The 27,792-nt window shown below is 38.5% G+C and overlaps 1 protein-coding gene across 3 annotated transcripts; it reads left to right on the plus strand.

The window, feature by feature from the left end:
- The first annotated feature begins 1,209 nt into the window (after window positions 1-1,209).
- FAM91A1 (family with sequence similarity 91 member A1) lies at window positions 1,210-27,064 on the plus strand. 3 transcript variants are annotated; one of them, XM_051778444.1, is made up of 24 exons: window positions 1,210-1,249; window positions 3,471-3,555; window positions 4,231-4,382; window positions 5,265-5,322; window positions 6,717-6,784; window positions 7,587-7,700; window positions 8,744-8,834; window positions 11,117-11,179; window positions 12,248-12,354; window positions 13,145-13,183; window positions 13,281-13,393; window positions 13,972-14,090; window positions 14,496-14,608; window positions 14,808-14,894; window positions 15,619-15,751; window positions 16,392-16,540; window positions 16,997-17,131; window positions 19,139-19,252; window positions 20,147-20,219; window positions 21,134-21,283; window positions 21,761-21,868; window positions 22,111-22,234; window positions 23,276-23,345; window positions 24,454-27,064. In XM_051778444.1, the coding sequence occupies exons 3-24, from the start codon at window positions 4,299-4,301 to the stop codon at window positions 24,628-24,630; spliced, it is 2,289 nt and encodes a 762-aa protein (XP_051634404.1). In that variant the 5' UTR covers window positions 1,210-1,249; window positions 3,471-3,555; window positions 4,231-4,298; the 3' UTR covers window positions 24,631-27,064. The 3 variants fall into 3 exon arrangements, with proteins under 3 accessions (XP_051634404.1, XP_051634403.1, XP_051634405.1); XM_051778443.1 differs by lacking the exon at window positions 1,210-1,249 and adding an exon at window positions 1,365-1,575; XM_051778445.1 differs by lacking the exon at window positions 1,210-1,249 and adding an exon at window positions 1,896-2,298.
- The last annotated feature ends 728 nt before the right edge of the window (window positions 27,065-27,792 follow it).

Here is a 27,792-nt window from a genome sequence, read left to right on the forward strand (position 1 = left end):
AACCCGTACCATCTGGTTTATGTGGAATGAGCAAGGCTAACAGGGTTTCTTATTGTCTTCTCACAGTTTATTTATAAACCATTGTGGGGTGTGACACAGAAGGGCTCCTAAGAAACCTGACAACTGACTTTAAAAGAATTGAAGGATGAGGTCAGATTTGCAGGCTGTGACTGTTCCTGGACTGGATTCTGTTGGTGATATGAGCATGGAGGCCTTATCATAGATTGTGGAGGCCATGTGAGTTGCTCCTCAGCTGCAGGGATCTCTCTGTATGGCATGTCCTCTGGCTGAGGCTTCATGTCTCTGCAGTTACACCTAAGTGAGATCCTGAAGATACCAGTGATGCTGAAGAACTGGGTTCAAAGTTCCCTGGGGACCTACTCGAAGACAACAGAGCACTGAGTTTCTTTCTGTTGCTGCTGATCCCCTTTCAGCTGCCACCACTGCCCCAAGGTTATTACCCAGCATGCAGGGTAACAGCTTTAAAAAACAAATGGCACAGGAAATCAGGGCCTCACTTGCTTTGTTTTTTTTCTTCTTATACATAAAATTATCCACTAAAATGCTGTGTAGGGTTAAAAATATAGTGCCCTTCCCCCCATCAGTAATTCCCCGACCATAAGAAAATGCTTCTGCCTGGAAATTGGCACTGATTTTGACATAGGTTAAGACTAAAAATGACTCACAAGAACCCAGAGCCTAAGATCAGGAGAGGCACCTGCCGCTGTTTTATTTGAAGCAGCTTCCTCGGTGACACTAATCCACTCGCTCAGTGGTACACACAGGATGGGCTCTGCTGGCATTCAGGGCTGGAAGCCCTCAGCCCTCCCTGTGCACACCACATATCGGGGCACACTCAGCTGGGGCAGCCCAGGGCCACGGCTCAGCAAAATGATCTTCCTCATTCAGTCCATTCCACGCTAGAACAGGCTGCCCAGGGAGGTGGCGGAGTCACCGTCTCTGGAGGACATTATGGAAAGCGGCACTCAGTGCCGTGGTCTGGTTAACAAGGTGATATCCGGTCACAAGCTGGACTCGATGATCTCAGAGGTCTTTGCCAACCTAATTGATCCTGTGATTCCATGCTGTGGAATGCTCCTTTGTGCCCCTGCTCTGAGCTGTCCCCCGCGTCTGCCCGGGCGTGCCGCGAGCTGCACCAGGAGGGAACTGCAGTTAAGCCGAACCAAGCAGGCAACAGGGGCATTTCCGGCTTGGAGCCGTTCCCGGTCGGTGCCAGCCCGCAGCCAAGGTGAGCAATCGCCCCTCCAACCCACCGGCACCGCGTCCCAGCCCTCCCCTCCCCTCCCTCCCGGGGTCACCTCGACCCGCCCGCGGAACTGCGCGCACGGCGCTTCCGGGGCGGGCCGGGCCGCGGCGGCGGCGGGAGGCGGCGGTGCCGGGCTGGGCAGGGCCGGGCAGGGCAGGGCGGCCCCGGCCGGAGCGGCTCCTCCCCGGGCCGGAGCGCCTCCCGGCGGCGGCGCCCCGCGGCGCGGCCTGCTCGCCATGAACATCGACGTGGAGTTCCACATCCGCCACAACTACCCCTGGGCCCGGCTGCCCGCCAGCGTCAGGCAGGTGCGGGCGGCCGAGCGCCCGGCCCGAGGCAGCGGCGGGCTGGGACATGGCGGGGCTCGGCCCTGCCGGCCCCGGGGGAAGGCGGGCGGGCCCCCGGGGCCATGGGGTGACTGCGGGGATGGGGGGAGGCGGCTGTGCGAAGAGGGGGGATATGGGCGGCAGTGTGGGGCTCTCTGTGGGGAGGGGGGTTGCGAGGAGGGTGTGGGGCTCTCCGTGGGGACAGCGGGGTGTGAGGAGGGTGGGGGGCCCGCATATGCAGAGCGAGGTGATTGGGGGTGTGCAGGGCCCCCCTGTGTGGAGAGGGGTGTGTGTGGGGGGGTGTATGTGTGTGTGTGTGTGGTGCCTCTGGAGAAAACGGGATAAGAAAGCGGTGTGGGCTCTGTGTGCGAGGAGCGGGGTTGTATGTGTGTGTATATATGGCCTCGGGGAGAGGAGGGGTACGGTACGTAGGGATGCCTTGGGAGATGTCAGGGTGCCAGAGGGAGATGTAGGGTACCCGCTGAGCTTTTGCAGATGGAAAAACGGGAGTTGGGTGTCCCTTCTCCAACCCGTGGTTGTGTGAGCCGAACCAGGACAGGTGTCCTCGGAGGCTTATGCAGCGCCGTGTTTCGGTAGCCAAGGAGGTCTGTGCTGCGAATGGCTCCTAGAAAACAAAACCTCATGAAATTTTGATTGCCTGGATTTAATGGGGCTCCGATAGCAGAGGGAAGGTAGTGTGACCAGGTGAGAGGAGGTTCTTGTCTCCAAAGTCTTATGCTGCTTGAAAGGAGATGCTGTTAAACAATTAATTCCTTCTCTTGCACAGAGGAAGGATGGAGAGGATGAGTAGTGGTTGCAGGCCTCGAGTAATTTAATTCCTTGAGTTTGAGATTTCAGGGGCAGTAGGAGTGGAATGAATGATGCTTTCTCTTTACTTGCCTAGCATGAGTGCCATAATCTTGGCTGTGTGATTCAGGATAGAAAAAATACCAGTGTTTAATGTTTTATTTACTTCAGTGTAGCTTCTGAAATCCTGTTTTGTTTACTTCAGTGTTAACATAGTCTTTAATATTTTAGTACTTTGAGCAAATACTTGGATCCTTCTTTGGATATTTATTCAGTTACAGATATCAGAGGTTGCTTTTCTAATAGCTGATTCTGCAGTTTGTGTGCAACTTTCTTGTTTATCCCATATATGCAGTAAAGTACCTTTTCATCAGAGGATCTCTTCTAGTGTAAACATCAGTGAGGGAACCAGGAGAGGAAAGAGGAAAACCAAACAACCCAAATGACTTGATGCAGAGTAGACAAGTAATTTAAAGAATATTGAGGGGACAGTTTTTGAAGTAAGGCATTTGAAGCATAAACCAAAGTTCTCTTTTTATCTTCTTTCCTGATAGTCAAGTAATGTGCTGTGCTTGTTCCTTAATCTTGTGACCTAGGATCACTTGATTGCTTCACTTCCGTGAAGCTGCAGCTTGAGCAGTTTCACTATGTTAATTTTTGGGGATTATAAGCTTCTTGGGTGCAACAGTGGAAGCTTCACGTGCCATTCACTATGCTTGGTTTTTGCTACACTAATTCTGGGTAATTCTTCAAGGCTGAAAGACGCTGAATGCTTGGAAGATGTCTGATGCATCATGTGCTTGGTTTGAAAATCAGATGCTCCCTTTTTTATCACAGTGGTATTAGGGAAAAAAAATATCTGAAGATGATGGCTTAAATCTGAATCTTGTGTAGAAACCTGTTTAAAGATATTTTTGAACTCCTACAGAGACTAAAGATACTGTCACTGTTGAACTGGGAGCTCGCTGAGCAGTGACAAATACCTGCATAGGTTTCCTCACGAGACACTGCAGTGGTTTAACTAAAAAGGGGTTTGTGCAAGTCAGTTAAAAGGCTTTTATGTTTTCAAGGGTCTTGGAAACTCCCAGAGGGAATATGAAAGGCAAGTTGTACTCTACAGCATCCGCAATCAGTTACGATACCGGAATAACTTAGGTGAGTAAAGGAGCAAAGTAACTTCTAATTGCTGTCCTGTCCTTCTGTGTGGAAGCTTGTCTTTACTGTAAAAAAGGCAAGAACAAGCCTGTTTCAAAGGTCCTCCCTTCCTTAAAATTAAATACTATTAAATAATAAAACATCAAGAAAAATCTTGACTTTTGAGTCCATTTGGCAACTTTTCTAGCAAAGCACTCTTGAAGGTTACCGAGTTGCCAAGTGGAACTGAATTCCTGCTGTAGTTCTGCTGCCATTTTCCAAGAAATTAAGAGATGTTAAGAGACCATTTGACTTGTAAAGCCTGTCACTAGATGAGATGCAGTGACCCTGACTCACATTGACTGTTGGCTATGACTCGTTTGCAGAACTTCAATTTACTTCGCACTGACTGCATCCATTTGTCTTCACCAAGTAGATAATAGTTTCACTAATTAAAAGAGAATTTTCTACAGCCTTCGTGAGTTCTATCTCAATGGGCCACTTCCTGGTAACCCATTAGATAAATCTGCCCTGTTTTGGTGTCATCTCTAAGAGCTCTGAGACTACTTGTATCCTATGTAGGAATTTTTGGGTGCTGAATGCCTTGCACTACTGCTTTATTTTGCTCGTAGTTTTCTGTTAATTGCCATTATGCTGTTTTTAATCCTTTTGATGCAACTTTTTCTCCCCTTTTAGTTAAGCACGTCAAGAAAGATGAACGTAAATATTATGAAGAACTGTTAAAATACAGTCGAGATCATCTCATGTTGTACCCTTATCATTTGTCTGACATCATGGTGAAAGGTCTGAGGGTAACACCATTTTCCTATTACACAGGCATAATGGAGGTGAGTGCAGAACTGTGGTGAGAGTGTGTTTTTGTTGTTCTCTGTCTAGAGATGTTGGTAATGGCCCTGTAATGCATACAAGTTTGTTTGGTTTTGTGTAGGGTCTTCTAAGAAGTAAGGAGACAGTAAGGAAAGTTTCCAGAGAACTACTTGTACCTGCATTTTTTTTTGTTTCTACCCCATTAGCCTGTAAAGAGCTGGACTTTGTCATGTGGAGCTGGGGTGGGACTCACTCTGAGGCCAGACTTTCTCTTTTGATGCTTGAGATTTATGAGTCTTCACTTCAATCTGTAAAAGGAATACCCCATTTTTTCAGATTAATAAAACAAAGAGAATCACCATTTTAAAAACCCAGAACTTTGAATGCTTTTAAATTTTTTTTTCAAAAAGGACACTTAACCATATTAGAAGCTTTTTGAAAAGCCTGAAGCAGATCTGTTTTTATGAGAACAAAAATGGTTCTGTTTTCTATCAGCACTCTGGCAACCTTCTTTTATTTTTGTTGGATATTATAAATGTTTTTATGTTATTGTGTGTATAGTGATTGCAGACATAATGGATTAGTTGTTTGTTTATTCTGTTATTAGTTAGAAATTTTGTGTGCTTGTTTTTTTGTGAAGAGAGATACAGGATTTTGTGTATTAGTCTTTCAGTCAGCTTTTTTCTTTGCAAAGGTAACTTTAAACAGAAGTCTCACTTTTTATGTATTTAACTTATTGTGTAATGATTAATCAAATGATTGGCAAGTTTGAGGTAACTGACTTTAATAGACCTGTTTAAATTTCATTTAGTTCTTAAAATAAAAAGGACAGGCAGGTTTTTAGTCCTGCTTTTCTGCAACAATTTCTTCTTGCAAACTAAAAGTTTTCTTATCTTTTTAAGGATATAATGAATAGTGAAAAAAGCTATGATTCTTTACCCAACTTCACTGCAGCTGATTGTAAGTATTACCTACTTGCATTACTGCTTTCAGTGAGCTGGAAATAAGGAGCTTCTGAAAATGGATTTGCAGGCATCTGTTTGCTTGAACATCAGCATGTGAATGAAGGTGTAGAGGCGTTTTAATAGTGATATTGAGGAGTGTGTACTCTTCATCCAGCAAAATGAGCTGCTGGTCCTTTTCTAGTGTGTTTTTTGGCACATGTTGGGCTGAAGACATTAGCAAGTCACTGAGAGGCTGTCACACTCCTGTGAAGTGGCATGTGAATTAAGTGGAATGTGAATTAAGGGATGATGTACCAGAAAAGAGAGGGAAGAGAATCTGGTATTTTATGACACTCATGGATGTGTCAGATGTTTTATTTATTACACTGTTCTGGTATGAGATGGGGAGATTAAGAAAGCAAAAACCTTGAACCTGGTGGAGGAGAACAGAATAAGATCAACAGCATACTAAAAAGTCTTATAGAGCAAAGTGTAAACTGCTGGCACAGGGATGGTGTTAATCAAACCTGCCACTGAAAAGTTACCTATAGTTAAAGACTTAACTCCTCACCTTTGGTATATATGTATAAAGTTGTCTTTAAGGATAGTGTATGGTCAGGTGAGGAGTAACCTGTAGATTTTGGAAAGAGTTGGTTTTGTTTTTAAAAGGGTATTGTCAATTAACTACTGGTTTGCCTCTATGTAATGTTCACAGATAAAACTTCGTTCTTCAGCACCACTAGTGTTAGTCAGGAGTATGAAGAGAGGAATGATTTCCCTCTTTTTGTTTGATTTCTCTCCCCCACCAACAATTCTGTTATCTTAGCACAGCTGCAAATTAGTGACTGCAGTATAATTAAGTTAAACTTCTTCAATTACATTTTATCATAAAAGCTAGTGTCAAACCAGAAAGTTGGAGTTAAAACTAAAGAATAGTTTTCTAATATCTGTTCATCATTTCTTATTGGCTGAAGGCTAAAGATTATAGAAGTAAACTTTGATTCAGTTTAACTCAACTATATCTTAATCATCTTCCTTAGAAGCTTAAGCAGCCTTTTGTGCTCTAATTCTTAGAGTTCTAATCCAGTGTCTGGTATGGGCTTTGGAGGAAAACCTATAACTATTAATTTGAAACTGTTGATGTGAGCGTAGGAAAAAAGGATTATTCCCTGCTACCCTGTGACTTGAGTGATAGGGGATTTCTTCTTTTTTTTTTTTTTCTTAACCTGTACACAGTGAATGAATGGGTATGGATTATGAGATTAATTTAGCTCCTATAACTATCCTTTTATTTTGGATAAGAGTAATTAAAATATTATTATGTAATGAGTTCTGATTCTTTAAAGAATGTTTAAGATATCTTCAGCTTAAACATGTCTCAAGAGAAATAAAACCTTACTTATTTTTCAGGTCTAAGACTTCTTGGCATAGGAAGAAACCAGTATATTGATCTAATGAACCAATGTAGGTCTTCAAAAGTAAGTTTGTCTTTGACTTTCCCTCCCTTTACCCTCCCCCTCCTTGGATGTAAACAGAACATGTGGAAAACATTGTGATGGCTGTTGATAGAAGGAGGGCCTTTAGTTTGCAGCAGTTCGTTCCTTTCTTCAGGGAACTCCTAAGTGCTCTTGAAGTAGCTTCACAGTCCTTCAACTGAAAGTGAGCTTACCAAAACATGCAGCTGATAGTGAACTGAAAAGTAATGGCAGTGAAATGCAAGAGAGGGTACTCAGGTCTATAAATAAACAGTGTCCTCCAGTTTTTCTTTCTTGGACTGACATTCTCTGTACATGTTTAGCACTGAGCTTATTGAGACTGTTGGGGTACTTTGTCCTTAAAAGTAAATAAAATATGTTTGTAAAATGTGTTTTTAAAATCACTGAACTTCTTTAAAATATCCTGTTTGTATACTTTTTTTGCTGTGCTCTCTTACCTGTTCACATTAGAAAACATCATAGTTAAAATTTGGATTTGATCCTAATATGTCGGAATAGTGTACGTTTTAATTAGTGACACCTACAATATGGATGAGTTTATGGGAAGATTTAACAATATCAGATGTAAATAATTTTTTTTCCTTCCCATTTCCATGTGATTTGAGAGAGAAGGGAAACTTTTACTAAATGACAGAGCTAATAGTATGTTTGTGTCTCGTGTGTCTCCAGTCTGTGAATGTAATGTACTTTAAAATGGATATTTATACAGATCAGTTTCTATAAAGGCTGTCTGTGCATGTGAAGTGCTCTTTATTACTATCTCAAATGGACTGTACCACTGCAGAAATTTTTCAGAAGGAAAACTGCTCATGATCTGTTACCCATGAAGCCTGTGGAGATTGCTATAGAGGCGTGGTGGGTCGTGCAGGCCGGCTACATCACTGAGGATGACATCAAGGTATTGGAGTAGGGGTTGCATCTCTTAAGTGTGGTTGAATAGTGATAGTCCCTGAAAACAAGGGCTTTCTTTTGTGTGGAATACACAAAGATTATGTTGCAGATTTATAGCAACTCTCTTATGGAAATAAAGATTGGAACTAAGGGAGATTGTGATGTTTTCTTTGATGTATTCTGCCCTCTCTCTCTTTTGTACTTTCTGCACTACGTACAGTGCTGAGGTGGTTTTGCATCAACCAATCTGTGGTAACTAATGTATGTGATCATATGGTTTGTAGGGAGCAAGCAAAAAAAAATGTTTTCTTAAATTTCATGTTTGAACCCTGACAGGGCAGCTTTGGCTGAATCTTCTCTATAATTAGAATCAGAATGGCAGTGGATTTATTTGACACATATCTTCATTGTTTCTATTCTTGTGTCTGCTTAGTTTTTCACTGTTTGCACATGGAAAACTTATGAGATCACCTAATGTTTCATCCTCATTCTGTTTTCATTCTCACAGTCATCTTTTTACAGTCAGCTAGTCATTTGATCTGGATTTATTTCCTTCTCTAGAAGTGTTTTGTTTAGATTAGCACATATTTTAAGCAGTGATGGAATCTGTTTTTTGGCTACTATTTGGAATGTCTTAGGCAGTGGTTACTTATGTTTTGACATTCCACCAGCCCAGGGAAGTTAACCTGAAGCACTGGGCCTCTTTCTAGAGTGAATCCATTTGTGTGGCTGAACATTTGATTTGCAAGTTTTAAGGAGCAAACCTATTATACTGTGGACTTCACTTGCCAAATTCTTGTGCAATTAATTACTGTTCCTAGAGCATGAATAATTTTGTGTGGGGACAAGCTAAAAAATTTTAAGACTTCAACAGGAACTGCAGTGAATTCTTCTGTGCAAATATTTTGGTTAAGAGCCTGAGTTACTTACTGTATTCTTATATTACTTAAGACTAATTTGAGACTGAAGTGTTTGGGGTCTTTTGAGTAGTATTAAGAAAGTTGCATAGACTAATTTCTACAGAAGACTAATATGATTTCTTTTACCTAGATTTGTACTACATCAGAGAAGTCTGCTATTGATAAGATAATTGATTCAGGTCCTCAGCTGGCTGGTTCATTAGACTTCAATGTAGTTCACAGTAAGTTTTTAATGAACATTCCTTTTCTGTTTTTAGATCTTCCTTAGTAATTTTCTGAGAGTAGTGTCTCAAAACTAGGAATAAAAGGGAATGTAGAAAGCTGAAGCAAAAGAAGAGTTGAAGGAGAATATTCAAGAGCTGTACAGACTGCAGTCTAGATTTTGTAAATGATTTAATGGTGAGCAATTAGCAGCTGTTGTTCTGTTATTGTTTGAGTCAACAAATTCTTTCATTAGAAACTGCCTGTAAAGATTGTGGGGGAAGGGGATGTAGATGACAATGGAAGCTAAAATTAAAAATGTCAGAATTGGTAATCCTGGATGGTTAAACTGCACTCCTTGCTTTTCAAAGTAAAGTCCTTTTTATTTTTCCACTATTTTAACAGCATCAAAATGGGGCCAAATCTAAGAGGCTGTTTTGATTCCCAGAAGTCTGCAGCTGTTAGTGAAAAACGGTGTACATACATGTCTTCCCATTTCAGTGTGACAAGTAATAGGTATAGACAAATCATATTAGGCAACGAAGTAAAAAATTCACGGACAAAATCCTCCTTGAAAAGTCTGCCTGTAAGTGCTTGGCTTACTACAAACACTCAAACCTGCACTGTAGTTCTTTATAAGAAACTGAGGCAGAATTTCACTACCTGTTACTGAGCAGAACAAAACAACTAAAAAAAGGTGAGGTAGGTGAAATTCATGCTCTGGAGGGATCTGAACAGTATAGAGCTTAATAAAATTTGAATTCCAAAATCTCTTCATGATCTTTATATATTGCCTGGTGTTGTTTCTGGAGAGGGTTACAGCTCAGGTTTAGTAGGTTTAGAAAGATCTAATGTATGGAAAAAGAATATACAGACAATTAATGTAATGGAACTGCAGGAAGGATTGTATTTTATGGGGAAAGAGGACTGTTTAGTCCAGACTACGATGCCACCAGTACATTTCAGGTATGTAAATAAGGATATATCAACTATGAGAACTGAATCTGAAGGAGAGACAGTATAAAGCACCTTAAGCATGTTGATGACTTGTAATGGTCCATTGAAGCTGGTTTGTTGATACACATTCTTTTGCTTAGCTGACGTGAATTCGGGTTAGTTGATGGGTTAATGCAGGCATTTTATTTAAGATCTTTATGATGTGATTGAGGGTGGTAATTTAACTAGAGACACTACAGGTGTATAGGCACTTTTTGCAGCTGGGCTGAGCAATGTGTGTGCATGAAACATCCTGACAATTCTACTTCAGGTGTTTTGTAACACTTCACCTGAGGGTTGTTGGTACACCTCACCCCCACCATGACGAATGTGGTGTAGATGGATTGATCTTGGGTAGCACCAAAGGAACTGTGGACTATAAATTTGGCTTATTTATACTTTGTAATTTGGCTTTATGCTTTGCCATTAAAGGATAGCTAATGTTCAAGATGCATCTGGACAATGTTCTCAGGCACATGATTCTTGGGGTGTCCTGTGCAGCACCAGGAGTTGGACTCAGTGATCCTTATTGATCCCTTCCAACTCAGCATATTCTGTGATAGCTGTTACAAAACTTGGACTCTAAAGATAACTATGCTGTAATTTTTCTCCATTCCTCAAAAACTTCTCACTGGCTTATCTTCGCTGCAGAACTCAGTGCTCAAATCAGTTTCAAGTGGGGAAAGTGTAATTTAAGTGTTTACTGTATTATTGTCCTTGTTGTATGGAATGCCCGTCTTTATCTGCTACAGCTTTGCTGATGCCTTGTGCTGAAAGGCACCAGAATTTACTTTTGCAGCTGTATAAGCAAGACTTTCTGTAAAGACGTGTGGCAAGGACATGTGAGGACCATCAGAACTGATGTGATTTAGTTTGTATCCTTGCTATCAAGTGTGTGAGTCCTGGCCTGGGTACCCAAATGTAGCCAGCATCAGCTGATAAAGCTAGTTAAGGATAAAACCCTTACTTCTTGACAATACAGTGATGATGGTGAAAACTAAGTTAACATTTAAGCAGAGATCTGCTCACGTTTGTCAAATGGAACTTCTTTTGCTGTGCTGTCCTGAAAGGACTTGTAGAGCTCAGAGTGTGAGTGAGGAACTCTGGTTTAGGGGGACACCAACACCTCTTCGGTATTACGTGGGGTTTATTGGTCCATGCATTGCAAAGAAATATTCTACTGTGGAGGCTATTAGGAAAAATTACTTTAAAATCTGAATCGACTGATGGGAAAGTCTGCTTTACATCTTCAGTAATCTGGAAAATGTTTCTTTTCTTCTAAAATTGTGTCCTTTTATTTATAAAGGTTTGTATAACAAAGGATTTATTTACCTTGATGTACCAATATCTGATGATAGCTGTATAGCAGGTAAGTAAATATTTCATGACTATTATACCTATGTTTTCTCAGTTTAATTTCAGTTATCCTGTAGTTCTCTCTCTTGGAAACTGCTTGTCTGTGTACATGAGTGTGCTGAAACAAAACATTTGAGCTATGAAACTTTTTCCTGACTAAATGTTTTCAACCATATTAAAACATTGTTTTTATTGTATATAGGATTTTTTTCAACTTGAATTTTTTAGGTTATCTTGAACACATAGTTAGGTAAGATGAGATTCTTTTATGGGAGTCATGGTATGAATTAATAAGTATCCTTCTATAAGTTTGTAATGAAAAGGAAGAATAGCACAGAGAATTGTAGTTACCAAAAAGTCATAGGTTTTTGACTTCTTGCCAGACAGATATAATGTTTTAATAGATACCAGTTCTATTCTTCTTGGGTCTTGTCACCTTGATTAGTCATGGACTGTGTCTGGGCACTATGTAGGAGCTTTAACCAGCCCAGCATATGTGTGCCCTTTGGACAAACTCATTATGCTGTGATAGGTCTCAGGGGTTTGTGAATTCAGTATGATCTGCAAAGACATAAATTGTTTGGAACCTGGTCATGCAGAAGTGCCAGTCATTGCTGTAGTAGAGATCATTTAAGTGAAAGTCCTCTAAATACAGAAGACTAACTGCTTAGAGAATCACTTTGGGAGTCTCAGTTCTGGAGTATGTGGGTGGGGTGGTGGTTTTGTGTCCTACTGCAAACACAGGCATGATTTTGTCTCCATTGCAGTCATTTTATGTGCTAGACACTGGAAATTATCTCTAGTTGATGAGCTGGAGAGTGCAAGGCTGTGATGTAAGGTAGAGTGGCTTTAGTTTTTATAAGTCAACATGTTGACAAGCATTACTTTTTTTAAGGAGTGGGAGAATTTTAAATACTGCATATGCTATCTTGAGGCTTTTATTCTTTGTGCCTGGGAAATCCTCAAAATTGCAGGTATAATGAAAATTAAAGAAGTATAAACTTATTTTTCCATTTTAGTGCAGTTTCAGTTTAGTAAAGTAAGTACCAAATTGTAATTTTGAAAGTAATTCTTGTTTCAGTGCCACCACTTGAAGGTTTTGTTATGAACAGAGTGCAAGGTGATTACTTTGAAACACTCCTTTACAAGATATTTGTTTCAATAGATGAACACACTAATGTGGCAGAGGTAAGTAAAACTTAACCTGTGTCAGGGAGATAGGAACACTTGAAAATGGCCCAAAGCACACTGCTAAAAATACTTAAAGCAGAGATATGGATTCATATCAAGTGATTTTGTTTAGAGATACTGCCAGGCTTAAGTCCAACCTGTAGCTTTTATAGTACTTTAAGCTTGGAGGAGTACCTTCAGTTTAGTGAAACAATTCCATCAGGTGGAATGAATTCATTCAAAGGTGACTAAACTAGACTTTTATACAGCTAGAACTGGAACATAGTCTGTTTTGCTAGTGTGAAATAAAAAAATTCAAGTAATTTTTTCTTTGGCAGTGAAAGCATGCAGGATGTTGGCTTAAAGCAGGAATGTAACTTTTGCTTAAGGATGGTTTCAGTATGAGAAATACGTTTTCATAAGGTCTTCTCAAAACTTTGTTAATAAACATCTGAAAAATACCCATTAAATATATCCAGGATTTGTTTTCCTCTTTGTGTGTGTTCTGATGTACATGACTAAACTAGAAACGATATACATAACTAACATAGAAATGATATACATGATTAACCTAGAGATTACGCAGTGGAGGATAGCCTCATGTTTCTTTGGCATGCTCTCAAGTGGGACAATTAGGAGATTTCATCCTCTTTTTTTCATCATTTTGATGCAGACAAAACTGCTCCTACCAATACAGGCTGGGTTTAAAAGTAAAGAAAACCAACAGAAAGACACCAGATCCCACAAATGGTGAATTACTCTGCATTGTTAATATTGTATTGCTGACCTGTCCTTTTTTTTTTTTCAGCTGGCAAACGTGTTAGAGATTGACTTATCTTTAGTAAAGGTATGTGTGTATAATGCATCTGTTGAACTCAATACAGAAAGTTCACTGTCTTGCAGCCTGGTTTCATACAGCAGTTCCTTATTATGTGTTTCTTCAGAATGCTGTGTCCATGTATTGTCGGTTAGGCTTTGCTCATAAAAAAGGCCAAGTAATAAACCTGGATAATCTTCATCCATCGTGGAAGAATGTTCCTTCAGTAAACAGACTGAAGTAAGTGTCTTCACCCTTTCACAGGGCTTATTTTTCTCATTGAAGGGAAAACTTAGAACCAAAATCTGATTGTAAAGCTATTGGTTGCTTTCTTTGACTTATGCAATAACAAATCTCACTTGGCTTTCTAATGTATATAATGGCAAGAACTCTTGGTCCTCTTGTTAATCTGAGAATAAGGAATGGTAATTTAGCCTGTAAATTCAGTGTACTACATTTGGTGCACTTTTAATTCAATATCTGCTAAGCCATGTAAAATGACTTCTGCCTGTTTTCTTTGATGCTTATTCAGACTGTGAGAACAAAGTGGATTAGGTTTTTTCGATTGGATTCTTATTCAATGATGGTGATTTGATTTTTCATATCTCTTTCACAATCTGGTATTTTCAAACCCCCAGTAAACTTTTCTGCAGAAGCTAAAGCAGTCTGAGGGATATCAAACTTGACTGGGTTTAGGCCTTAGAAGTGTTGAAAGGCATGTACTGGGTATGCCTGTGCATGGACTAGCACTGGAAGGCAGAGATACTTCTCTGGTGTCACAGTGACCGATAGATGTGGATTTTAATTCACATTAATAGGAGTACTTTGGATCCTCAAAAGATGCTGCTTTCATGGGACAGTGGGGAAAACAGAAGTCCTGTACAGGAAGCTGGGTCATCAGCCACAGATACAGATACCAACAGTCAAGATGATCCAGGTTAGCACTAACAGTAAATTTTAATACATTAGGATCAATTATTTTTATATTTCTAGAGTGGCATAGGCTGTAAAGGGGTGCAGAAACACAGATTATGCAGATTCTTTTTTTCATATGGAATATTCAGTGGGGGAGGTTGTGTCTACTTGGTTTAAAATTCTTTAGCTTCATAGCTTTTTTCTGAAGAAGAAACTGATCTGTAGTGTGGATATAAATTGACAGAAAGATATCAACTTTTGAATTAAGTCAATCAGTTTAGTAGTAATAAGGGAATTCTGTTTTATTTGGTATGGTGATAACTAACTTTTTTCTTTTTTTTTTTTAATTAGATTTGACTTAAACATGATGATACTATTTTTAAATAAAACAAATATGATCATCTGCTTTCTTTTTGTTTTCTCTTAGCTGAAACAGCCAGCGTGAGCAGCCTGAACCTGTCTAGTGGACACACAAAGCGCATTGCCTTCCTGTTCGATTCTACTCTCACTGCCTTTTTAATGATGGGAAATCTTTCACCAGTATGTCTAAATTCTTCAATGTATTATGCCAAGAATAAATATGCAGAGCTTTAAATTACTTTGATATCAAGATAACACAGCTGTAAATATTTGTAAAAAAGCTTCTGTATTGTTTGTTAAGGATTTTTTTTACTTAATAAAACTTCTCCTTACCAGTCCATTCTCAAAGAATTAAGACAGTTTTGTTTTGTTGTTCCAGAACTTGAAAAGTCATGCAGTCACTATGTTTGAAGTTGGGAAACTGTCAGATGAGAGTCTTGACAGCTTCTTGGTGGAGCTGGAAAAGGTAATCTGTTACATGTTTGCCAAAATGCTTTTTCAACCCTTGAAGTGTTAAAAGGGCCAACTCCCTCCTCACAGTATTTTCATTGTTTAAAACTGCTTATTTAACAATAAGACCAAGAAAATAAGACCTTATCATATTGCTATTCACTGCATGTATACCTCTAGTGACTTTCAAGGACACGCCGTGTATGTGTATGAGTGTGGTGCATCTGGTGAGCAAAGTGAGTTCATGAATTACATTTGCCCAAGTCTGTGTACACACACCTGCTTGTTCAATGGATGTCACTTCCCTTTTAGTAGGGTGTTAATGTTTCTGAAATGCTGCAGATCATTTTTGTAGGAAAATTTGACCATTATGTGCTGGAATGCTTAGCCTATACACATTTTAAAGATAATTCTAGAAGGACAACTGTAGAATGGTGTAGGAGGACTGCTGTTAATTGCTGTATCATTTTATACCAGTCAGGTTGACTGAACACTTAAACCCTTTTACCTAAAGACTGAGTCATGGTTCTGATTTATAGAGTTGGTCTTTTGTACTTTTTGACCGTTCCATTAGCATGGCCAAGACTCGCTTTTCATTTAATAGTTGCTGTAGATCAGCTTTGCATAGAAACTGCAAGGTTGTTACTCAATGAGAAAGCTTTAAAATGCTAATTTGTTCATCTTTCCTTTTGTGTAATTGATGCAACCACCACCATGGATTTATTTTGTTTGCTGTTTAGGTTCAAAGCACAGGTGAAGGGGAAGCACAGCGGTACTTCGATCATGCACTTACACTGAGAAACACGATACTGTTTCTGCGGCATAACAAAGACCTGGGGGCACAAGCTGTACAGCCTGATCAACCAAACAACGGTACTGGGGCAGTTTTGGGAATCCTTCTGAGTTGGTTACTTATCTGTCATGGACCCAGCTTTCTGTCTGTGCTGCTGTTGAAAGCAGTCTGTATCCTGCTTGTTTAACAATATTTTGAAACCAAGGCATCACTTTCTCATCATCCTTTGAGTTTATGTTACTGGATTTGCCTCTTGAATGACAGATTTATTTGCCAAGGCTTAAACTTAACATCCAGGGCAACAGATTAAAGCGTGAGAATGGCAAGAAAAGCTGAACTTGAGAAAGAGATATTCTGTCAAAGACATTTTTCAAGTCTTGAAAGAGAGTGTATTCTTCTAATGGGGCTTTTTTTTTTTTTTTTGGTTGGTTTGGGTTTTTTTGGTAAATCTTAGCTAATTTCCTCAGTATCTCTGCTTATTTCCTGGATCAGTTAGTTAGAGAGGAACAAACTATAGTTCTGTGTCAGACAACCCTGTATGCCTGGAATTGCTAAAATTATGTACAGAATTATTAAAATTCACCCCAATTATTTAAAACTTCAGTGTGGGAGATGCTGTATTTACAGCTTAGCAGGGGAAAATGGAAAATGTGAAATCACATTTTGTGTTTTGTGTTCCATTCCAAGTGATAATTTAAGAATCTGACATTTTGAACATAGGGTTCCCCTTGGACCTGTTACGATGCGAGAGTTTGCTTGGTTTGGATCCAGCGACCTGCAGCAGAGTTCTCAACAAAAACTATACTCTGCTGGTTTCCATGGCACCACTCACCAATGAAATTCGACCGATTAGTAGCTGCACACCCCAGGTGAAAAAATACTGGGGGATTTCCCCCCCATCTAGTAAAGTATCTTCTTAATAGCTTTGGTTTGGATACATTTGTTAGGTGTTGTCCCTTTTAAAGTGACAAAATCATTGGCATGTAGAATATTATTGTAATAGATCTAAAAATGTTTAGTTGAGGAAAACTGAATATTTAGTAAATAAACTTTGTTGAATTTGTGATCAGTTTATCTGTTGAAGTAGAGTCAAGGACAGATATTTTATTCTTGAGTTAGATTCATAGAAAGTACCTTACTGTGAAGAGTCTTTTGTTACTTCACTAAATACTTAGAATATCATCAGTAGAGAGTAATACATTTGTACTCCAATACTGCAAAACTAGATTTATATTTCTTTAAAACTGCTGATTTTTAAATGATATCTGTATGTGTGACAGTTGATTATTAAGTTATTTCTATTTTCTGGAATAATCTCTCTTCAGCACATTGGACCTGCAATACCAGAAGTCAGTTCAGTTTGGTTCAAACTCTATATTTACCACATAACTGGACAAGGACCACCCTCTCTGTTGCTTTCTAAAGGAACACGCCTTCGAAAACTTCCAGACGTTTTTCAGGTAGTCTGTGCATGAATTTATTCTCCCCCCCTTCTCCAAATGTTTCAAAGATATGCTGTATGCTATTTAGGGATAACAGTTGAAGTCAGAGGTACAGTTCATTGTGAATAATGTTCCTTTTTTAGAAGCAAGTTTTATGTAGCACCTTGGCTTGTTTTCTTTTGAGGTCCTGAAAAAGGAATGATACTTATGTCTCTCCCTTTGTCAGAATGTGACTCCAGTATATTTGATGCCACCTCTTTCAATTTTAGTGTAAAATATGGTACTGCAGTCTTGAATTTGTTTGTTAGTCCATCCAGAGGGTGTGTTACAAAGATGTAGAAGAGCTGTGTGAAAAAGACAGAGATGACTAACATGATCACTTACAGTTTGTCCAAATCTGTGATGAAGACTTTGAAATTCTAGGCTGTAATTCTTCCTGCAGTTTAAATGACAACATAGTTTAATAAAGGTTGCAGTAGGTTGGAAGAAAGGTCTTCCTAGCCCAGTAGCCTCTCTCTAACTGTGTCTGTAAGTAGGAAGAAGCAGCACAGCATGTAATACTTCCACTTAAGACCTTCCTGCTCTCCCACGTGCTCTGGTCTGGAACTTCCTGAGCTGTATGGGATTCTGTGTATGCAGAGATTGTGACTTGAATTGCTGTCTCTGCAGTGATCAGTTGATCTCCCAGATTCCTTCCATTCCGAATTTTTTTAGCATCTGTAAGGGCTTTGGCAAGGAGTCCCACAAAGCAGCACAGATGATCAACTTTTGCCTGAAAAACTTCAGGTGCTGCCTTCTCCCATTCTGTCTCTGATATGCTAATAAGGACAAATGTGCCACAGAGGAGTACTGCTGGGTATTCTGTATACTAGACAGATGTAGGTGGGAGTGGCCATGACAACTTTTAAACTTATCAAAAATCAAAAAATCATTGTATCTGTTGACTTCGATTTGAAATGCCACAGACATTTAGCAGTGTTTGGGTCTTGTTCCTCACAGTGGAATTTATAAAATAATATTGTTCAGCTACAGCTACATTCTGAGTAGATACTTGAGGACCTAAATATACTAGAATGGTACAGAGACCTTCAGAGAGGGAGTGCATACTTTGGCGTACCAACATTGGCAGTCATCTCTAGCACTAGGATTTGTAGATGCATTTTCCATTCCTCAAACCTTTCATGTGTTCCCTTTCCTTTATGATTGCAAAAATTTTGTAGATATCTGTAAGATTTACTGGATAAAGTGAATCAAGTCTTCTAGAGCAGAAGGCATTTTGTAAGGCCATTGGTGATGAGTTGATTCAAACTCTAGTGTCATTAGCTGAAACTACCAGTAAATGTGCACTTTTACTAGTAAAAGCATTCAGTGTAGTAGCCCTGGAAAACTTCAATACTGCTGATAGGACAGGTTTTGATGAACTAAATGATCTCACATTCTGCACTATCACAAACTTATTGGACTTCTTTTTCCTCTGTGTGCATGTATGACTGATTCTCTCTTATTGCTATTTTGTAGTGTCATTTTATTAGGAAACTGTCAAGATATTTCTAAAATTTTAGGGAGTTCAATCTTGAAAACTGAGAAACTAGGAAATTACTCAGTGTTGTTGTCTTCCTGTTCCCCATCCCACCCTTGGATAGGTATTTTAGGGATTGATAAATCTTTTTTCTCTGCTGATAGTGTTAGTTTATCCATCTTTTATTTTGCTTTTAAATTTATGTGGGGTTACTTTAATCTCCTATTTGCTAGGAGACTGCTGTGATGGCCACACAGCTCTACAGGAATTGGTGACAGATACTTCTTGTTCAAAATAGCATCTTAACTTTGAGGTTGGCAAACTTCTGTCTTTACCAGGAATATGAGCATAAGTGATCCTTGGTACCGAGTATAACAGTGTGGAGCTGCAATTACCTTTGATAACTTCTGAGTTGTAACAATATGCTAATGCATAACTCTAGTATTTCACTTTATGTGCTTAGCTAGTTCATTACTACTATAAATACTCCTAATTTTCTCTTCCAGGGTTATGATCGCTTACTAATAACGTCTTGGGGTCACGACCCAGGAGTAGTTCCTACTTCAAATGTGCTCACAATGTTGAATGATGCTTTAACACATTCTGCTGTTCTAATTCAGGTACAGAGTGCTCTGTATAAATGATGAAAACCTGCATAATTTTTTGAGTTGAGGAGATTAACAATGTAGGAGAGCTACACTTTTGTCAAAAACTGAAAAATATGTTTAACTTGTGTAGCCAGTGCTGCTGTGATTCAGTGGTGGTTAAGATAATGGGTTTTGAACTGAATGCACATTATGCATGTGTTATGGTATTATAGGCAAGCAGAGTTTTCCTAGTTATATGTGGGGGAGATACGTAACTGGAGTGAAAATGAAGAGCCCACAAGTTTTTTAGACAGTGATGTAAGGTAACTGTTATTATGAACTGTTATTCAAGAAATGCACTTTTTCAGAGTGCTTGGTATTTAGCTCATACATACCGTAAAGTATGAGCAAAAAATGGTGTTTATCACAAACAGCAGAATAGATTGGGGTTTTGCATTTGGGAGAAGTAAAATAGCTTTCTCTTCACTTTCTTTCATTTAGACAAACTCTCAGAATTAATCATTCAAATAAATAGATGTTTAATATTGTAACAAACATAAAATTACACATTCTCAGAGGCCAACTTGTGAGCAGCCTGTGACTGCATAAAAATGTTCTGTACATAGGGGTGGAAACTCCATTTTGCTCCAGAAGTGCTCAACCTTTTTCAAATACTTTTTTAATCAGTTATTGGAGAGAAAAATAGCTTCTCTTCGCTGAAGTTTAACTTCATGGTGTTTACTCATGTGCATTTTAAGGGGAAAGGTGTGGTACTTTATTTCAGCTAAACAAGAGCCTTAATGTATAAATATTTCCGTTTGTTTGTTTCATCAGCTTGGCTGGTACTCCTTAAAAGGGAGCACAGGTAGGACTAAGCTGAGCTGATGAGTATTTTTTCTGTTCCTAATTTAATTTCTTGATGTTCAGGGGCATGGCATGCATGGAATGGGAGAAACAATGCACATACCTTTCCCATTTGATGAAGCTGAGCAACAGGGAGGTAACTGATTGTCTTTAATGCAATTTCTACACTACGTTACACATCTGTTGCACGTTATCTTGAGCAGTAAGGTTGCAATAATCCTTTTAATACAAAGTTTGTTGAGCTTCTGAGTCAGATGAGAAAATGGAAATGGTTGACAACTCTGTACTGAGCTTAGAGATACCATCTTCTTTCTATCTTCTCTGACCTAACTAGGATGAGTTTTCTGGTCTCTCTTCTCTCCTAAGACATATATAAAGCAATAACTTCCACAAACACTTTCAAATCTTTCTTTGTGCATACTAGATTATTAGCGTATTTATTAAGTACATAAATAAATCTTCCAATTATTTAAGCTACCACTTAGAAGAATCTGGGACAGCTAGAAATAAAGCTAACTTCCTAATTTAGTTTTTACTAGGTTCAAAATTAGTTACTTCTATATTCGCTCTCTCTGACACGTCTGTTTTTTCATCTAGCATTAAGTTTGAAGAAATCCTGCATCTCTTAAGTTCTGGCATGAATAAGTCAGTGTTTAAACTCCTTGTTAACTTCTAGTACTGTATTCTAATTCTTCAGAATTTCAGATATGTGAAACATATATCTTGCATTAATTTGTCATAGAAGACTGGCACTGAAAGAGCTGGACATCTGATTCCTAGCTGAACCTTGCCACCTCTGCTGTCTGAATATACACAAGAGAGAGATTGTCTTCTGTTTGTATTTTTCTTTCTCCTTGGCTCTGTTACTGTACTATAAAATACCAATGAGCACCTGGTGTTATTCCAGATCTAACAATGTCATCACTAAGATGGAGCATTACAAGAGAGAAAAATCCAAATAAAAAACTTACCATGGCCTACAGGTGAACTACATGGTTATGTGGGAGGCTTCTTATAACATAAGCTGGAATATGTTTTGTTTCCTACTAGACTTCTCTCGTGTGAACATGGGCATTCATACGGCTTTAAAAATATTGAGAAACAAAGTGGACTTGCAGCATTTTTGTGGCTATGTCACAATGTTGAATCCTTCAAGTCAACGTGCTAACAGAAAGCTGAGTGATACTTCTGATGGAAGAGGTTGGTTACCAATAATTTCTCTTTTGTCTGCATCCCCTTAATTTCACATATAATCACTTGAGCAAAAGTGAACAAAGGATTAAATTCCTTGATTTGTAACTCTACAAAATACTGTCCGACACAGATACAAACCTCTTTTGAGTGTAGATCTATGGGCAGTAGGCTTTCTAATTTTTCTTTGAGACTAGCTCAGAAATACCAAATACAGACCAAAAAATCACTGAACTAGAACAGTCAACAGAAGAAAAAAGAATACTCTTTAAAATATTAAAAATAAATTGTGTCATTTTTCTATTCCAGAACATAATCTTTCGTAAGTGTTGAGGTTCCCTAAATAACTCTTTAGGCCTAAAATTAGTCAGGTCCTATGTTTCTCCATATCCCTTCCTCCAGTTTTATGGCTGTTTAGTCCTTGGGCAAAGGTAGCTAAACTTATATTCATGTACATGTTTATTTAAGAGTTTACTTTTCCTTTAGGAGAGACTGAACTAACTTTAGGATCTGATGTAAATGGGAGCACAGAATCATTTGAGATGGTAATAGAAGAAACCTCAGTGGATTCTGCAGTCAAGCAAAGCCTTGAAGGTGAAAACATGACAAATGGCTTATTACTAAACATTTTCAGTCCAGTTGATTGATTATTGTCTGGGACAAGTGCAAAGCTAACTTCCTCTTTAGATTCCCTTAAATATTTGAGCAGTTCAGTAAATGAGCTGTCTGAAAAAGTATGAAATGTCTAGTGGATCCTGATCTAAGATAGCTGATTCTGGGGTCAACATTCTTGCTTTTTCTTACAGTTTGATTATCTCTTGTTTTTCTTTCTGAAGTACCCACAAATGAACTGGAATGGGTTCCACTGGAATTATGCTTTGGCATTCCACTCTTCAGCTCTGAATTGAATCAGAAGGTCTGCAGAAAAATTGCCACTCATGGATTATGTAGAAAAGAAAGGTGAGCTGTAAGTTATCAGCTGCAGGTTTAACAGGTGGTATGTGTTATGTCTGGAGCTTCTGCAAGAACAGATACCCACAATTTAATGACTATAAAGCAGACCTGAGCTGTGTTTCAGCTCAGTACCTAATTCTAGTATGTAAGGGCGTTGGGTTTTGGGTCCTAGATATGTAGAACTAGTCCTTAGTTGTGGTAAGATTAGACGTTTTTACAGTTTCTCTTAGGCAAAAATTAATTCTTTGTTGTAAACTGTCTGCGAGCAGATCAGGAAAAAAGTAAATTTGGGTTCCTTCCTACACATTTTCCCTTCCTAGCCTAGTACAGGCTTTTTTTCCTCCTCTAAAGTGTTCTGGAGTGCAGGAGGAAAGCTTGCTGGTGATGCTTTGATGTAAAATGCATTTAGTTGTGGAAATTTTCAAGTATTTGTATCATACTTGATAAATTTAGTCATGGCTTATGATCAAGCTGTCTAATGCTTTTTACTGGAGCTTTTTTTTTATGAAGGAGTATACTTTCAGCAATGGGATTTCTGGGTTTCTTTCCTTTGGGTTTTTTTGTAGATTATTTTTGTGGGTTTGTTGGGTTTTTTTTTCCTAAGGCATGGTTCTGGAGACCAAAAATGAGGCTGCTTGAAAATATGGCTTAAGGATTTTATTCTAGTAAATCCTCTGCTTTTTAACAGAGTGTCACTAATGTAACTTCTTAAAAGTCATGTTACCAGACTGTCCTAGATAAGAATGAGACATGATAATGTCTAATATATTAATGTCTTATGTAAAATGGTATTTCTCAATTGCAACGATTCCACTTTATGCAGTGTAAGTGATAGGGAAAATAGCATTTACCTGACTAGACTCAAGAGCAGATAAGTCTAGCACCTCTTCAGTGATGACAGAATTACCAAGCCTTCTGTGTGAAATCTTTTAACTTTATCATGTGATGTTAGGTACTACTAGAGTTATTTGGGATCAAGTTACTATGGGGATACTTCAGTAAAAATTTGTGCACCTTGAACATTGCTTCTTTTCTTTTTTTTTACAGCCTTCAAAAACTCTTACATTCCAGTAGAAAGCTGTCTCTTCAGGTCCTTAATTTTGTTCATTCATTCCAGGTAAAGAGCAGTAATCCAGATGTTAATCCTTCTGTATGATCTGTCATCCCTTTCTGCCCTCTTACTTGCCTTTCTTTAGTGTATGGAAACATATATGGTTTGTTTTATTTGCCTTTTCTTTAAATGGTAACTGCATTAAGAGCACTATCAACCTAAAATGTTGCTGGCAGCAAAAAAAAAAGTACTTCCCTATCCCTTTCCTAGCCTGATTTAATACTTGACTCAATTCTGTTGTGGGTGTTCAATGAGTATAAATATGTAATAAATATGTAAAACTACATACTCTGGGAGGATTTTTCAAGAGTTTAGATAGAGAATAGGGTCTTGTGTAGCAAGCCAAGAGGAATCTGCCAGGTCTGCAGCCTGCTCTAATTCTGCATGCGAGTGTATCCAAGCAAGGCATGTCCACCCGTTACACTGACTCTGCTTAGCTGCTCTGTCTTATGGCACTTTCCTGTAAAATTCTTAACTTTTCAGTAAGGTAACAAATTTGCAGGTTACTTAACTGGGGTGGATGGTGTGATCCTGGAATTGTGTCCTGATAAGAATGTTGATGATTCCTAGTAGGTTTGAAGCCCTCATCTGTCAGTCTCAAGGGACTCCTGCCCTAATGTGTTAGGTGTTATGTCTGAGATAACACTTTTCTAGCTGATGATCACAGAGTTAAAAAAAACGTGCTGAAGTGAATTTTAAGATGAGCAAACCAAACTTCTGGGAAATAATACCCCAGTGTATGATCAAGTTGTTGCCTCCAAATACTTGTGTACATTTTAGCACGGTATGGGATAAATAGCAGTTCAAAAGATGTCCTGAAGATTTTAGAGCTTTCAATTCATTTTTTTCTAGGTCTTAATTTTTAAGCCTCAGAGTTCCCTGAAGGTTCCTTGGAAGCCAAATAATATATGCACAGGTGCAACTGAGGCAACTGTATGCTTATTTAATTTTGTTTATTTTGTTTTTACTTCCATAATTATTTGGAATTTACTGGATTAAAGTAACATACTTCAGAAACTTGAAGTGTATTTGCAGATTAGATTAGCCTGTCATATTTTTCCTATTAAGTCTTTCATTTGTTTTTAAGACATGGTTTTCTTCCTTTTGCTTTTAGGAAGGTATTTCAACACTGGATCAGCTCCATGATGCTGGTTCTTCAAGTTCACTTTTGCAGCCAATTTCTGCAGACGTGGGTGTTCCTCTTCCTGCCAAGAATCTCATGTTCAAGGAAGGTGTATTATCTGAATGGAACGGATGGGCCCCTTCCTCAGTTTTTTTCAACCACACTTAAGGAACAAGTCAAACAGAGGTTCTTGTGCATTGATCACTAAATGCCTTTCTTCTATTATGGTTAATTCCTAGTGCCAACCACTAAGAAGTTGTACTGCTGCTGCAGCATAACCCATGTAAAACTAGTGTTACAAAAATGTGTTGTGTTGCAGTATTGGGGAAGTACTTAAACTGTCTAGAACTTGTTACTCATTACTGCATATCTTGCTGCAACAGAGAGCTTTTTAGCTGTCAGCACTATTTTTATCTCGAGACAATCTTTCTTTTATAATTAAACACGCCCTTTCTAGGCTTTCTGATGATTGTTAAATTTCTATGCTGTCACCACAAAATTGCAATAGTAGTTTTCTATGTTCGTTACTCAGACATGAATTCTGTTTAGTTTTGTACTGTATTACTGAAAATCTTTCTGTATAAAAGTAAGAGATTTGTCTCTTCCTCTGAAAGCTCAGTGATACCAAGTGATTAAAAAAAAAGTATCATGGTGATATGGGGCATTAAGAATTGTTGAATTCAGCTTAACAGTGGGATCTTGACAAATCAGTACAATGGCAAGAGGAGACTGAGTTAGTGCAGACTCAAAGTCCTGCTGATGACCTAAGGCCGCTTTGAAGATGCTGCACTTTCATCTCTGGCAGAATTTGATGGAGGTATGGAATTGGGAAAGGTCTGAGGTGGTCATCTCTGTTTGCAGAGTTCATAGTGATAATGGACTCATCCTGCTCTTTGTATGAAACCAGGAGTGTATGAGATTTGATCACACTGGGAGTTAGTTTGCTGTAACTTGAAGCTGTTGATGATTTCTGTTTGTGGGCAAACTCTTGTTGTCATAAGTTGAGTTTAAGGGATATAACTAGTTCTGTCTTATTGATTAGTGTTTGAAAGAACAGAGCTCTTGATTTTTCATGTCAGTCATTAGCAAAGAAAGGTAACAGCAGAGGATGTATAGGCAGAGACTTCTCTGAATCTGTGTTCCTTGAACCATTAACTATTGATTATGACAAAAACTAACAGTAAGCTGTTTCAGCTAAAATCATGTTCTAGCTCTGTTTGTAGGGGATGATTTTATGTAACATGATTTTACTTTGTTTATATTAGGTAATAACTTCTTGCCAGCTTAAAAAAGTCTGTCCCGTTTAGCACACAAGGAGAACAAGAGAATGTAGTATGTTAAGACTTCTTTGCCAAGTCCCTTCTTTACTAGAGCTGCCTTGTTTTAAATAGTCATAATTAAAAATGGGACTTAACCGTCCTGTCATTACTAGCCTGCAGTACATAATGGGCCAAGGATCTGTGGTACAGATGATGCTGGAGAGCAGCAAGGAGGAAAATGGCAACATTTGGGTTTGTATCCTGTTCTGCATGGCTATAAGAAAAATCAGGACAGAAGCTGGAAAAGGACAAATGCACCACAACAGGATAGTACAGTGACTTCAGTTACAACTGTGAAAATTCCATTCTCTTTCCTTTGCTTTATGTACATTCCTAGTGTAAGCGTAGGACTTGTGCTCTAAAAAACTGGAAGTCTGTAGTACTTCGGTTTACTCAGTGCTGCTTTCTTACATCTGTTTTTTTCTGGAATTTTACCAACAGCTGAACTTACTATTCTGCGTATATTACAGTTACATTATCCATATGAAGTTGATGATTTATACTACAGTGACTTCTGTACTGGACATGCATATTCTCCATAGTGGTTTTTAAGTTGCCTTATTTCCTTCAAATGAAATGGAGGAGGAATTGGATGTCAGTCTGCTAGAAATGGCAAACATTTACTGTGAGAACTGTTACAGGGAGATTAAGCCAATACCTAGCACTGCAGAGTAATTAAGCAGTAGGTGATGGCTTACACTTTCAGGACTATAGATGTTACTTTAAGTGCTACAGTAAGCTGCAGTAGGTGAGCTAGTTTGCTGTTTTGTATTGAATTTTGCCATGCACTGTCTATACTAGTATGTAAAGTGATGATAGTGCCAGTTTTATGGAAGTTTGAAAATAGATGAAAACTTATTGTTCTCACTGCATATTCTTCAGTGTTGCTAAGTGAAGGATGCCCTTTGTTATTTAGGTGGTCTAAAGTAAAGTTTCTAAATAAAAGTAGAGTTGTTTAATACCCATAAGTCTTCTGGTGAGAATTCCAGATACGTTTCAGTTTTTTAGAACTCAAGCCACTCTAATTTAGGGGCTTCAACTCTAGTTTAGAGCTTAAATATTCAAGTCTGCATATCTGAAGTTTACTGAATAGATTGCAACCAAAGAAGTCCACTGAAATACCTGAAACTCTACTACAGCACCAGTGCTTGGGATGGTCAAGAGGCTTCAAACTATGTGACTTTTGTTTTAAATATGGTGTAAAAACCCAAAAGATCTCAAAGATCTTCATACCAAAAGAATCTATTTTATATTGTATTGCAAATAAAGACAAATTAAATCAATTTCTTTTCTTCAGGTAGTTTTATTGACTGTGGAGAAAATCATATGCATTACACATTGTAAACCTATTTTAAGTTTCTGTTTCAGCAAGCTTTTTAATTTGCAGAAGAAAGCTTGGCTTTGTGCTCTGACACAACCCAAGTAGTATTGAAGCCAGATGGATATACCTGAAGATGTTCAGGAGCCAGTTAGGAAGTGTGTTATGTTTGTTTTCAGTTTTTTTTGATCATGACTTATTATTGCACAGTTCTTTTTTTCTTTTCCTTCATTGTTCTCAAATTTTCCCTTACTTTCTTGTTCAGTGTTTCAAATGTTTTGTATTTTGAAAGTTTTAAAGTACAACTGTAACTGAATACAGTTGTGCTCTTCTAGTGTGACATTGTTAATATTATAAATTGAATTGTACAAAGTCTGTGTTCAATTAAATTATTGACACATGTAACAAATGTTTACAAATAAACTGTGGTGTAGGTCAAACCATGTGCAGAATCCTTCTCATGCAGTAGTTTTATTCTTGGACATAGCACTAAAATATCACTCTGTCAGTATAGTGCTCAAGCCACCAAATATCATCAAAGTATCTTAACCTCTGAGGAGAAGGGAAAGTACCAGATGATGATGTCTGCTCTACCTCCTTCAGCCACAATCTATACTTGTAATATTGGATACTGGATATTTGAAGGCACTTGTGGTGTCTTATCTGTTTGCTTTGGTTAAAGACATTTTTGAC

This window comes from Manacus candei, unplaced genomic scaffold, assembly GCF_025592945.1.
Source record: "Manacus candei isolate 608988 ecotype Guabito, Panama unplaced genomic scaffold, ASM2559294v1 h1tg000013l, whole genome shotgun sequence".
NCBI lineage: Eukaryota > Metazoa > Chordata > Aves > Passeriformes > Pipridae > Manacus > Manacus candei.